The following is a 12,193-nucleotide window of genomic DNA, read 5'->3' as shown; positions in this document are numbered from 1 at the left end:
GCAATGTCCGTCGGTCCGAGCCGGGAGTATCTATGCACATTCAGGCGATATCTGGGTCAGTGCATTGGAGTCGCAGTTGAGCCTCATTCCAGGGCATGCTAAGGTTCTTCATCCTCGTGATCTCGCACCAGATGATCAGCTACTCCTGAGGATGTTTCACACGCAGACAATATGCAGAGCGAGCTACTGAGCTTCTTCTGATTTTTTTTTATCTTGTGGTGCCGACGGGACGTCGTCTTGATAGGTACTTAGCAAATGATTGAGGGACCGAGTTGCACACTGTGGGTGGAAGGCTGAAGCACGCTTCACATGAAGAGCGCTGCCACCGTCGCCCATAATAATTCACTCCGCCCATGTAGCGATACGCACCAAGCAATAATGTGCGACCGTGTCCACGCTTGCTGCCTGCCAGGGCTAGCAGGTGCTTCCTGGTTATAACGTGCCCAGGTACGTAGTACCTCCATCCAACATTTGACATGGATTTTTGCATTTGCAGTCCTTGACACCTGAATCGTAGATCATGCACAGTTCAAGAGTCACTGGGGTTGGAATCGAGGGGGGCTAAAAGCATAGTGGAATTTACCCGAACATCCGCTTCCACAGCCGGCCTTGTGTTCAGTCAAGTGCAAAATCTCAATGGGCACCGAGTCATATACCTGGCCCATTGATGGTTTTTCAATATCACAGGAACAGCCGTGAATCAGTCCAGGAAATGGTACTTGCACATAATAAGGTTGCTGCAGAACTCGGATTTAAGGAGTATTGTTGGACGCTAGTAAGAGGTAGAAATCTATGTACACTTTCGGCGCGCCTCGAAGTCGCCGCGAGTCATATCCTGCAACCTAAAAGCGGACACTTGATGCTTTTGAAGGAGAAGATGAAAACTTGGATGAAAAGCACACATATCGCGTTCAATGTGTTGATAATGTGGGGGCAGTCCGAAATTCGATTATTGCCTGCTGGTAAATTGTTCCAGATGCGGCATCCCCTACTCACCAACGATGATGACATATCCAGACTCGGGCGAGATACTACTGCCCACGTCAGAAACCCCCCTCGTCCACGGTTTTAGTGTCCAGACCCATTAGGTTCAGGTGCTATATGGCCGAATCTACATCCAAAGCCTGGCGATTTGGCCCAACCTCGTGAGTGTGAAAATCAAATTCAATCTTGCATTGTGAGGATCAAGTCTGCTACTGCTAAAGCTGTAACTGTTGCCGTTTACCTTGAGATCCAGGCACCGCCGGAGCGGAGCGCGGGCTATCAACACCCATCACGTGATCCCGATTCCCTGAAGTTCCCGATTCTCCAAATCCGCAGATTCTGGTCCGGTCGTTGCGCAAGACGAACATCGCCATTGGACCCTCATCTCCGTCTCTTCACAACGCGTGATTCTCCCGGGTTATCTGTGCTTGGTTTCTTTCCCAAAAAAAAAGCCCATCTAATAAATTCTTCCTCCTCGCACTCCCCAAGATGCCCGTTGCCACTCGTGCCGTCCTGCGGCAATCGCAGTTCCTGGCTCGTCGTACATTCACCAGAAACGCCTCTTCCACCTCCGAGGCTGCCTCCAAGGCCGGTCAATCCGCCTCTAACGCCGCTTCCAAGGCCCAGGATGGTCTCTCCAAGGCCACTGCTGCCGCTGGTCCTGCCCTCTCCAATGCTGCCACGGCCCTGCGCAAGGTTGGCGGCCCCGTCGGCAAGGTTGTCAAGTTCGTTGACTGTAAGAACTCCCCGAGAATCACGGGTGTCACATTCGAACTTCGATCAACTCGAACTGGATACGGTGGATTCGAGACTGGCCATCGAAATAAATTTCAGTACCATGGCCATTGCCCTGGAACGGTTATTCACTACCTCCTCGATGACCTTTCTCGAATCCACGTCCGATTCGAGACATGCATACCAGACATCAGCTAACGCGCCAAACAGCCATGATCCCTCCCACCATCTACTACTCTCGTGTGGGTCTTGAGCTCGGCAAGCTTGTTTTCCGTGGACAGAAGATGTCCCCTCCGTAAGTCATGCCACACAATTCCTGGGGATGTTACCAGTGACGCGCATCTGACTCTCGTCTCACTTTCGCAGCAACATGGCCACCTTCCAGTCCTACTTCGAGCCTTTGATGAACGTCATGCGTAACCCTGCCGCTATCAAGAACCTCCAGATGCCTTCCCCCAGGGTATGCTGAACCGCGTTCGCAACGCCAACGCCAAGGAGATTGCTCTCTTCGGTGTCACCGCTGCCGAGATTATTGGTTTCTTCACCGTCGGTGAGATGATTGGTCGCATGAACATTGTCGGTTACCGCGGCGAGGTTGCCCACCACTAGACGTGGAAAATTACACACTATCTGGTTTCTGTTCACCCACTACCCCTTCTTTCCTATGTGCCTTGCGCTTTTGGCCCCCAGTCAGGCTCTGTATGATAGACGATGGAATATAAACTGTTGTCTGAGATAGAATCATTTCATATGAGATTTTGTTTCAATCCGGCGCTCTTGCATTGTTCCGCGTATTCGAAAGTATCGAGAAAGATATCCACGTAATATGCAGGGACTACTATACCTGGTAGCGGTGGAGCCCTGTGCGTTCGACTTGAGCGTACGTATGCTACCGCAACGCGGCCCATGTACCGAGATTTGAAAATATCTTGAGAACAGCACTGTCTTTAGTGTGACCTTACTCTATCTTTCGCGCATTTGCTTCACGGTCAGAGATTCAATGCAATTGTACATGTACAGCACTGATATAAGAGGGTCTCAAGACACTATGATTGGTCCGTGCGGAGACGGTGGGTCTCTTTTTTTCTGCCGGAAATATCAAAGTGATCCAAGGCCTCACGAAATTTCGCAGACACAGGCTTGAATTGTTTGCATTGTATACCCTTCGTTGAGCCAACATGGATGCTTTCAAGCTGCTGACGAGGTCAACGAACTTAAAGTCAGCCGCGCAGACAACAGCAAAGTCCACTGCCCGTCTGCCTTCAACGGGCAAGGCGGCGAATCCGCAGCTCTTCCGAACCGCCGCGGGCGAGAAGCTCGAATCGGCGCAAAATCAAAAGAAGAGGAAGAGAGCTGCGGCTGCTGTTGAAGAGGCTGATGAGCACGACACCCCAGACTTGGACTTTTTCCAATCATCGAAGCGGTCGTCTGCGGCCAAGACGGAGGTGTCAGAGTGTGCGCAAAGCGTACAGGAGCAGACGACAGAACAGGATGATGGATCTGACGAGGAAGATGAGATGGACGAAGTTGAACGTCGTACCATTCTCAATTCCCACAAGATCAAAGTCACCGATCTGCGGGATATAGATGACATTCCTTCTCAAATTGCCCCGGAGACAGAATCTAAAAAACAGAAAAAGACGAAGAAGAAGCAAAAGAAGGACGAACCATCCGTTCTGAGCAAGAAGGAGCTGAAACGAGCGCGTCGATTGTATCCGCAGCCGTTGACTTCCTTCAAGGAGCTGCGCGCAAGATATAAGATCTCAAGCCGACTCGCAGAGAACGTGGCAGATCAGGGCTTTACAGTCCCAACGGAAGTGCAGCTGGGCACATTGCCACTTCTCCTCGGTGGCCTTTCTGGCTCATCAAAGTCAGCTGAAGAGCCAGATCTACTGGTTGTGGCTCCCACTGGAAGCGGTAAAACGCTTTCCTTCCTGATCCCTGTGATCAACAAGATTGTTCGACATCATCACTCCCCGCAGTCCGATGAGCATGGCATCTTGTCTATCGTGGTGGCTCCAACCAAGGAACTAGCCAGTCAGATCGTCAATGAGGGTCGAAAGCTAGTAGCTGGTACCGGCGTCAAAATCACATTGATGAAGAAGGGCATGCGTATCGTGGAACGCAGCGATGATGACGAGAAGGAAGCAGACGTACTTGATGAGAATAGCGATGCCTCGGACTCGGAAGACGAAGGAGAAAGAGAAGGAGAAGAAGACGACGAGAAAATGAAGACACCGCTCAAAAAAATCCCCATAACGAAGAGTGACATCCTTGTTACCACCCCACTGCAACTGGTCAACGCCCTTTCAGAACACCAAACAAAACCCTTGGCTCAACTACCACTCGTGCGCAGCTTGATTTTGGACGAAGCTGATGTGCTTCTTGACCCGCTCTTCCGCGAGCAGACGCTCAGTATATGGCGTTCCTGCACTCACCCGGACCTGCGTGTGAGCCTCTGGTCAGCAACCATGGGCTCCAATATCGACGATCTTATCCGGTCGACTATCAAAGAGCGACGGGTTGGAATGGGCCTGCCAAGCGCCATCCAGGACCCTCTCATCCGCCTGGTTGTCGGACTCAAGGACTCTGCTATCCCAAATATTGAGCATAAGCTTGTGTACGCCGCTACCGAGCAAGGCAAGCTGCTCGGTCTCCGTCAGCTCCTTCACCCGGCCGCTGCCTCGGCTTCCGATGTCCGTCTTCGCCCGCCATTCCTCATCTTCACCCAGACCATTCCCCGTGCTATTGCGCTACACTCAGAGTTGAAGTACGACATTCCCGCGGAAGCTGGCGGCTCGTCCCGGATTGCCGTGCTTCACTCTGACCTGTCCGATACGCAACGCTCCGAGATCATGCGAGACTTCCGCAAGGGCGAGATCTGGATCCTCGTGACCACAGATCTACTGGCTCGTGGTGTGGATTTCCGCGGCATTAACGGTGTGGTCAACTACGATATTCCCAACTCGGCTGCTGTTTATGTCCACCGCGTCGGCCGAACTGGTCGCGCCGGACGTACGGGAGGTATTGCAGTCACCTACTACACCAAGGAAGATATCCCTTACGTCAAGAGTATTGCCAATATCATCGACGTCAGCGAGAAGTTGCGCGGAGACGGCAGCGAAAAATCCATTCAGAAGTGGTTGCTTGATTCACTACCGGATTTGAGCAAGAAAGACAAGAAAGAACTCAAGAAGCATGGTGTCAAAGCCCGACAGGTGTCCAAACAGGTGGACAAGAATGGCAAAGACGGAGATGGCAAGGGCGCTCGCGGGATGCGCATCAGTACGAAGAGTGGATTCGAAAGACGCATGGAGAATCGTAGAAAGGGAGCCATTGAGGCGAGCCGCAAACGCAAGGCAAACTCGAGTGCGCATGCCGGCGGCGATAGCGACAAGGAGAGCTGGAAGGGGTTGGATGATTGAAGATCTTGCAATTGCAAGAGCTTTTGTACATGAGCAACATTGGAGTTTTTGGACTGTTGGGAAAAGTAGACCAGAGATTAGGGACACTCGACTGAATTGGACACATTTTATCGAACACTATTGCAAGCATTCTATCTTATCATACATCTCATCACCGTTTCTCCACACTGAGCTCCCCGAGTTCATAGACCTTCTGCACCTCTCTTCGAGCGTATGATCATCTGGAGAACGCCTACCGAGGCCCTGGAGGCGGTTCTTCAGCTAACTTCCTGACCAACTTTACCGGTACAAAGGCCTTGTCCAACTTCCCTTGCTCTTCGAGGATAGCTTCACAATCATCCTCATCTCCGTCAAAGTATAGGGCCCATTCTCCTTCCTCCTCTTCCACGGCCACAAATCGGTTGCTCGCCTCCAAAGTGATGACCCTTTCGTTCTCGGACCAGTCCCAAGGACCCACGATATGCGTCACGCTCTGCGAACGATTCCCGTATTTCAGCTCATGCGTATTGACATCCGCGTAGATCCAATTGAGCAAGGGTGGATCAGCAGAGACGTAAGTGGGCAGACCAAGGCCTCGCTTCAAATGTTTCGTTTCCTCGAGCTCCGGGTATTCAATGTAGAATGCGAGCGCCGTAAAGGCAGGTATCGATCGATCCGCGGGGTTGGGATGATCAACGTAGACCTAGATGAATTCAGCAAGTTGCAACGCGTCGAAGACTACATCGTCAATCTGTGCGATACAGACCTTATCGTTACGGACTACCAATCTTCGACCGTGGACATCCCTATCATCGTCGGTATCACCGTCGCATTCCACATCAATATGAAATTTCGTCATACGACGCGCATCTTCTCGACGTTGGTTCGCCTTCCGCTGCTCGCTTGTCGCAAAGGCCACGCCCGTCGTGGTGGGGATGGCAGTCAGCATCAGAAGACCAATGACCATTTTGGAAAAAGTTGATCGCTCGCGACGAGCGTTTTGCCGTCGAATGCGATCAGCACAAGCGCCAAGTGCGGCGGTATTATTCTTATACTCGGGTAATGAACGTAGAGCTTGGCGTTGCTTTTACTGGTGTGTGATAGCAAACTGCAGGCACTTCCAGTTGTCACGTTTCGTATCTTGGTGAACCAGTTGTGAGATTTGTATCTATTTTTTCGTTGATGATCATATCGAATGACTCGTGCTTCGACACAGGATGAGAGCGGGAGGGGTGATGATCGATTGTGTTGAGCGGCATTGCGGGGATCTCAAGCCGTTGGATCAAGTGCCGAGCATGCTGAGGGACTCGACGTCATTGAATACACGTGACATGGCCAATGACTGCTGTGGGTATGCAGTGATGCACTCGCCACTCACTAACTACCCGCTGACCCAGTGTATCCACACTTTGAACGAATGCCTGGGTGACTTTCATTTAACAGGAGCATACTACCACTACTGTGATATAGCGTTGGTTTGTTCTCATACTTCTCCTAATCTCAAGGCTCGGGGGACCCAGACCGAGCTCATATATCCCGTCTTTTGCAGTCCAGTAAAAGCTCCGACGGTCGAGTAAAGCAGTCTCCTCCCTACTGTTTGAGCCACTCTTAGACGAAGGCAATGATAATGCAGCGGCCTTATATGTTTGCCAGAAAGAGTCATCCTCCGGGCAGCATTCAAATATGACCCCATTGAGATATCTGCCAAGCTCTACCGGTGGATGATTCCGGTCCACCTGCAAAAATAGGGCTAGCTGGATGGCAGTGTTACACCCGCCTTGGGAGAACATGTGCAGAAGCATACGTCTTCGTGCGTCTTCGTCAGCGCTAGACTGGACGACCTCTCGAATGATCTCACGCGCGGTTGCCTAGCGCGCTTGAAGAATGCCAAATGGTAGAACATGTATTCCAGGGTCCTCGCTGTGATGAGCAGAATCGCAGGATCCGGAAACAAAAGTCGATAACTGAGATGTTTTTCAGGATTCTTCGGTTCGTAGCAACAACTCCCAGCCAAGTGCAGAGTGGGATCAAGGCAGGACCTCGGGAAGCGCTGTCAATCTCTGGCGTTTTCGTTTGGGGTTGGAAGTAATGGACGTCTTGGCCGATGCGCTGCAGAGGGCTGAATGGAGCTTCTGATATGGCTGCTTTCTTGGTGGACCTCATCGAGTGGCCTCACCTCGGATTTTGCGAAGAGACTGAAAATTCATGACAACTCCGCCGCCAATGGAAGACAGTATATCCCGCTGACTGGTACTAAAGCAGTCACATCACAGTCACGCTGATATCTTGTGCTTCGCGTCTCGAGCCCTGGCTTTCTGCCTGAGTGGCTGATGTTGGGAGCATGGTGGCGCACCACGTGAGTGTCCATTCCGTGCTCTAGATATTCTCAAGGAAGTAGTATGGGTATCGACGGTAGATAACTTCGTCGCCGTCCATTTATATGGGGATTTGACTGTATATGTTGAAATCCGTCGTTGGAGGACGATGTGGAGACTTGATCCGAAACAAACCCGAGTCCTAAGAAAGCTTGATGGAGATTCCGTCCCCCAGAGTGGATGTTCGGGTGGTGTACAGGACCAGCATGGTCAGGTGATGAAAGATGATCTTTTCTCCTGTTGTTTCTTGCAAGCTTTGGCTACACCATTTCTTCTCAACTCTTTTTGCCGCCTTTCTTGCGTCTGGTCTCTTGAAGCTTGAAAGCCCCCACAATCCATCTGAAAATGGAAGTTGATACAGTCAACCCTAGCAGATGATAGCGTTCTGGACCGATCATTCTTGAAGAATCGTTGGTTTTTCGAATCCGCATCTCCCAACGCAAGACATGCCAATGCACTGCCAGCCTGGATGCCTAATGCGGGTCAAGACTGCTTCTACTAAAACTGATGAAAGAGGCACATATGCTCTACGTAATGTTGTGTGAGCCTGTGAGGACACTGGACAGGTAGCACCGTAACTAGTAGGTATCTACGTACAGTACCTAGGTACCGACGCACCTACTAGTAGGTAGTACCGTAGTACTATAATGTGATATCAAATGATGAATGCCAGCTGCTTGAATTGTCCACCACTCCTTTCCCAAGTATATGGTGGGGCTGAAGTCAGTTCAACAATAAGATTCCTCGTGCTTCAGGTCATTGCAGTGGCAAGATCAGCTATCACCTAGCAAATACAAAACAGAAACGGTTGAGAATTGAAGAATTTGCAGGCCGACTTTGCCATGATTCTGAGTAAGCTGAAGTAAAGGCTAAACGGCCATGGATGCGGCCTACGAAGCATGTAATGGTCTCTTCACCGGTAAGAGATGACTTTTGGCACAGTCAGCTTCTTTGAGAGTCATCGATTTCTCCAAAGCCTCGCCCAATATTGCCCATCCCTCGGCTTTTCCACGGCCTTCTGAATTGCAATGCAGCTCCCTATCATCATTGATATTCGGGCCACCAAGGTTGAAGATTCCATCTATGATGCAGTCATGGATGGAATGAATGCAAAAAGACCCGCGAGCCCTTCCTATCTTGATCATATCTGGCACGGAGGGGCTTTAACACTGGAATAGTTACTCCCATGCGCCCGATTACTACCTCCGTCACGAGGAGCTTCAGATCCTTCGAGAGCAAGCTTCGAGCATGGCTGACGCTATTGCTAATAACAGCACCATTGTGGATCTGGGTAGTGGGTAAGAGTGATCTTGATCATCAACCTGCAACTCTAGAGCAGACCAACATTGACCCAACCGAGTGTGTCATCATCTATCTAGAAGCCTGGACAAGATCAATATTCTCTTGGATGTCCTCGAAGCGCAAAAGAAGAATGTCACATACGACGCTCACGATCTCAGCCGTGCAGAGTTGGAGTCGACACTCCGCACATTACCCATTGAGCGATGGAAATACGTCCATGGTGCTGCTTTGCACGGCACCTTTGAGGATGGACTTGCCTGGATGAAAAGTGATGCTGAACAGCTCGGTCGACCGCATTGCGCTCTCTTTCTTGGGTCACCAATGGGCAACTTTTCCTGCGAGAATGCAGCCAACTTCATCCGTAGCATGGCGGAAGCAACATGCTCAACGGACATACAGAGCTCGATCTTGATCAGCATCGACTCTTGCAAGCTTCCGACAAAAGTTTCACGAGCATACACCGCGGATGGAGTAGTGCCTTTTACACTGGCAGGATTGCAGTACGCTAGCACCATTGTTCAAGCCGCCAGCAGCAATTTTGAATGTCACATCATGGACGTTTTCAAATCCGAGGATTGGTACTATCTCAGCGAGTACAATCCAGTTATGGGTCGACATAAGGCTTCGTACACTCTGCGGGATCGTGATATACAACTGGGTGCTTCTTTAGATCATATCACTGTGAAGAAAGGGGAAAAGATTCGATTCGCCTACAGCCATAAGTATGATGCTAGTGAGCGCAAAGAACTCTTCGACAAAGCTGGCGTCGTTGCCATCAATTCCTGGGCTGACCCGAAATGCGATCTTGGTAAGACCACCCTTGACATAAATACCATTTTGCTCTATCATCTAATCCTGTGTTCATTCCGCTGACCTTTACAGCGTTCTATCTGCTTAAGCCTGCAAGTGATCTGGGGAGTTAGAGCTGAACTGCTCTTGGTGTTACCACTTTATTTGGGCATCTGTCAGCTCAAAGCTCTCTACTTGGTGGACAACCACTTCCATCGTAGATGAAGAGTACTTCATTAAACAAGTCTGACTTATGGTGCACCAACTTATCGTCGTCTGTATTGGATAGTCTGTCTATATATCCAGGGTTTTCCACGAGCGATTTCTATGGCCCGCTCGCGTATTGTGGGTGGTTCGCGATACCGAAGGTAGTTGCGTGCTCTGGCTCTTTGTTGTGAAACTCTGAGACTAATTCAGATGACCATTGACGTATTCATTTCTCAGGTAGGGCCAATCGTGTTTTTCAATGTGGCTATCGTAGCTGCAAATCGTAGTGTAATTTACGAGAGACAACTCACGTTTTGACGTGGATTACAGTCACGTATGAGGCTGGATCGGGGCCTTATATCACCACTTATGTCAACGCCATTGGGGCAGGACAAACGCTGCAATTTCGTTGACATAACTGCACGTTTCAAGCCGGGTGCACCATTGTGCTCAGTACGGGGAAGTAGTCGTGAACAGGTTGTCAATCGCGTCAACCAGATCAGAAATGCATTGAGAGTCTAAGGTACCTTAGACTTTGTTGATGTTCATTCTGATCCAGTAGGCGAGTCGCCTCCGGCGGCAGTGCGAACAGGCTGAAATTCACTGCCACGTAGATTCTCGAATCTTGCAGAGCTATCACGTGGCACAGAGTGTCCGCAGTAGGCCAAAGGAGAATTCTATTCTTCATATATGCTCGAGCTGTTCTATCGTGTATCGTCTATTCGTAATGTCATGCTACCGAGAGGTGGCAGCAAACCGCACGGCGGTGTTCTATCAAACTCGCTCGCTCCAGCCCCAGACCGACCACCAACACTTGACTGCAAGTGCATCGCCCTCGGAGCTTTCCCAATCATCATATCCAACCTCCTCGCCCTCATCCACGACTGTCAGACCCATGTCGGTCATTCGCTGGCGGAACTCTTGCACCTGTGGAAGGTAGGCATCGCGCAGAGGCATTTCGGCCACAACGCGGGCCTCGAGCCGCTTGCTCAACCATGATTCGATCGTATCTACAAGCCATTTCGGGTGCTTGGGAGAGTACAACGGATCGGCTGCGAGGATGACATCGTAACGCTCGTCGGCGGCGGGAAGGGGGTCGGGCTTCACGGACCAGTCAAGCAATCCGGTCGTCACGTCGGCCTTGGCTGAACTGAGAAGCTCAACATTCAAAGCGACATTGTGAGCCAGATTCGGCACAATTTCAGGGAGATCGGTTAGGTGCACCACAGCTGACTCGCCCATCAGTGCAGCAAAAGACAAGCCCACCAGTCCCGTTCCAGAACCCAATTCCAGAGCCTTGGTACGTGTCTTGCTCGATGGCTCTGCAAGCTCAGAGGACACCAATGATGGGGGGGTGGTGTAAAGGCTGTGGAGTCGACGAGAGAGCAGATAGGAAGAGACCCATGTTTTCATGCCGAGATTGTCCTCCGTGAGCGATGGTTCGTGTAAAGTGAGTGTCAAATCCTCGCCGGTTGCAGTCGGGATACTGAAAATGCGCGACATGGCTGGCATAGCTGTGGGCAAATTCAGGAGATTGTCAATCAGAGATCGATCAACTATAAGCGGAGCGTGCAAATGGACCAGAAAAGGGCGTCGTCTCTATTTCATACCTGCACGACCAGACCGCTCACTCAGGCGAGCTCCGGCTGCATCCCACACGGCCTCGCGCAACTCATCGGTCTCCAGCCATGACAGTGAGCTAGAGACAATCTGTGTGAGATATCTTGTCACTCCCGCAGGCTGGACTGAGGGTCCCTTGACAGCCTCTGCACTGGTTCCGAAAGTCCGCGGTTGCAGTGTGAGCAATGCAAGAGTCTTGAGAAGATCGGTCCCAGAAGGCTTTTGGTAAATCTGGGGCAAATCCAACACTGCGCCGAACACCGATCGCTTATCAGTCCCTCGGTCTAAGCGGGTCGGATAAGATAGATACGAGTTGGATACAACTTACCGTGAATTGGTTCGTCACCCACCGGAACAATCATGGTGTGCGAGGACTGTGAGGGCACTCAAACTCAGTCAACGTGGACGGACAGGAAGCCTGCCTGGCACGTCGAACACTTTGCGCGATCGGGGGGGATTTTATCTGCGGAGCCTGTTCTCGCAAAGGCCCGCCACATCCACGCCGCCCACACGGAAAAATAAAAGATAAAATTCAATGTGTCCCAATAGAGTATAGACTGGGTCCCAGTCCACGGATCGCGCCGAGGCTGCGAAGCCTTGTAAATTAGGCACACAGGAACCGAACCCACGCGATCGGGAACTGATGAGAGCCTCAGGCTATACAAGTCCGTCAGAGCATCAGACTGCTCTTGGCGACGTTGTATCACATAGAGGATTGCATTCAGGTGCGATAGACTCTGTGAGAAGTAACCAATTTGCCGCATTAAATGTGCAGCT

The 12,193-nt window shown here is 50.9% G+C and overlaps 5 protein-coding genes across 5 annotated transcripts; 3 read left to right on the top strand and 2 right to left on the bottom strand.

Annotated features, from left to right (window-relative positions):
* Positions 1-1,473: 1,473 nt before the first annotated feature.
* On the top strand, positions 1,474-2,328 carry N7539_002615 (F1F0 ATP synthase subunit g; the record flags this gene model as incomplete). Its single annotated transcript, XM_056932218.1, has 4 exons — positions 1,474-1,720; positions 1,930-2,014; positions 2,086-2,179; positions 2,218-2,328. 4 exons carry the CDS (start codon positions 1,474-1,476, stop codon positions 2,326-2,328), a joined length of 537 nt encoding a protein of 178 aa, XP_056792177.1.
* Positions 2,329-2,897: 569 nt separating this feature from the next.
* rok1 (RNA-dependent ATPase ROK1) lies at positions 2,898-5,144 on the top strand (the record flags this gene model as incomplete). Its single annotated transcript, XM_056932217.1, has 1 exon — positions 2,898-5,144. The coding sequence occupies one exon, from the start codon at positions 2,898-2,900 to the stop codon at positions 5,142-5,144; it is 2,247 nt and encodes a 748-aa protein (XP_056792176.1).
* A 232-nt stretch (positions 5,145-5,376) lies between these two features.
* On the bottom strand, positions 5,377-6,090 carry N7539_002613 (uncharacterized protein; the record flags this gene model as incomplete). Its single annotated transcript, XM_056932216.1, has 2 exons — positions 5,377-5,826; positions 5,890-6,090. The coding sequence occupies 2 exons, from the start codon at positions 6,088-6,090 to the stop codon at positions 5,377-5,379; spliced, it is 651 nt and encodes a 216-aa protein (XP_056792175.1).
* A 2,656-nt stretch (positions 6,091-8,746) lies between these two features.
* Positions 8,747-9,723, top strand: N7539_002612 (dimethylallyltryptophan N-methyltransferase; the record flags this gene model as incomplete). The annotated part of the gene is made up of 3 exons (XM_056932215.1): positions 8,747-8,796; positions 8,878-9,608; positions 9,683-9,723. The coding sequence occupies 3 exons, from the start codon at positions 8,747-8,749 to the stop codon at positions 9,721-9,723; spliced, it is 822 nt and encodes a 273-aa protein (XP_056792174.1).
* An 847-nt stretch (positions 9,724-10,570) lies between these two features.
* Positions 10,571-11,778, bottom strand: N7539_002611 (S-adenosylmethionine-dependent methyltransferase; the record flags this gene model as incomplete). Its single annotated transcript, XM_056932214.1, has 3 exons — positions 10,571-11,352; positions 11,407-11,664; positions 11,745-11,778. 3 exons carry the CDS (start codon positions 11,776-11,778, stop codon positions 10,571-10,573), a joined length of 1,074 nt encoding a protein of 357 aa, XP_056792173.1.
* Positions 11,779-12,193: the final 415 nt, after the last annotated feature.

The sequence above is a fragment of the Penicillium diatomitis genome (genome assembly GCF_028827545.1).
Source record: "Penicillium diatomitis strain IBT 30728 chromosome Unknown utg000003l_segment0_segment0, whole genome shotgun sequence".
In the NCBI taxonomy this organism is placed as follows: domain Eukaryota; kingdom Fungi; phylum Ascomycota; class Eurotiomycetes; order Eurotiales; family Aspergillaceae; genus Penicillium; species Penicillium diatomitis.
The sequence above is the reverse complement of the archived record's forward strand: the minus strand, read 5'-3'. Positions and strand labels throughout refer to the sequence as shown.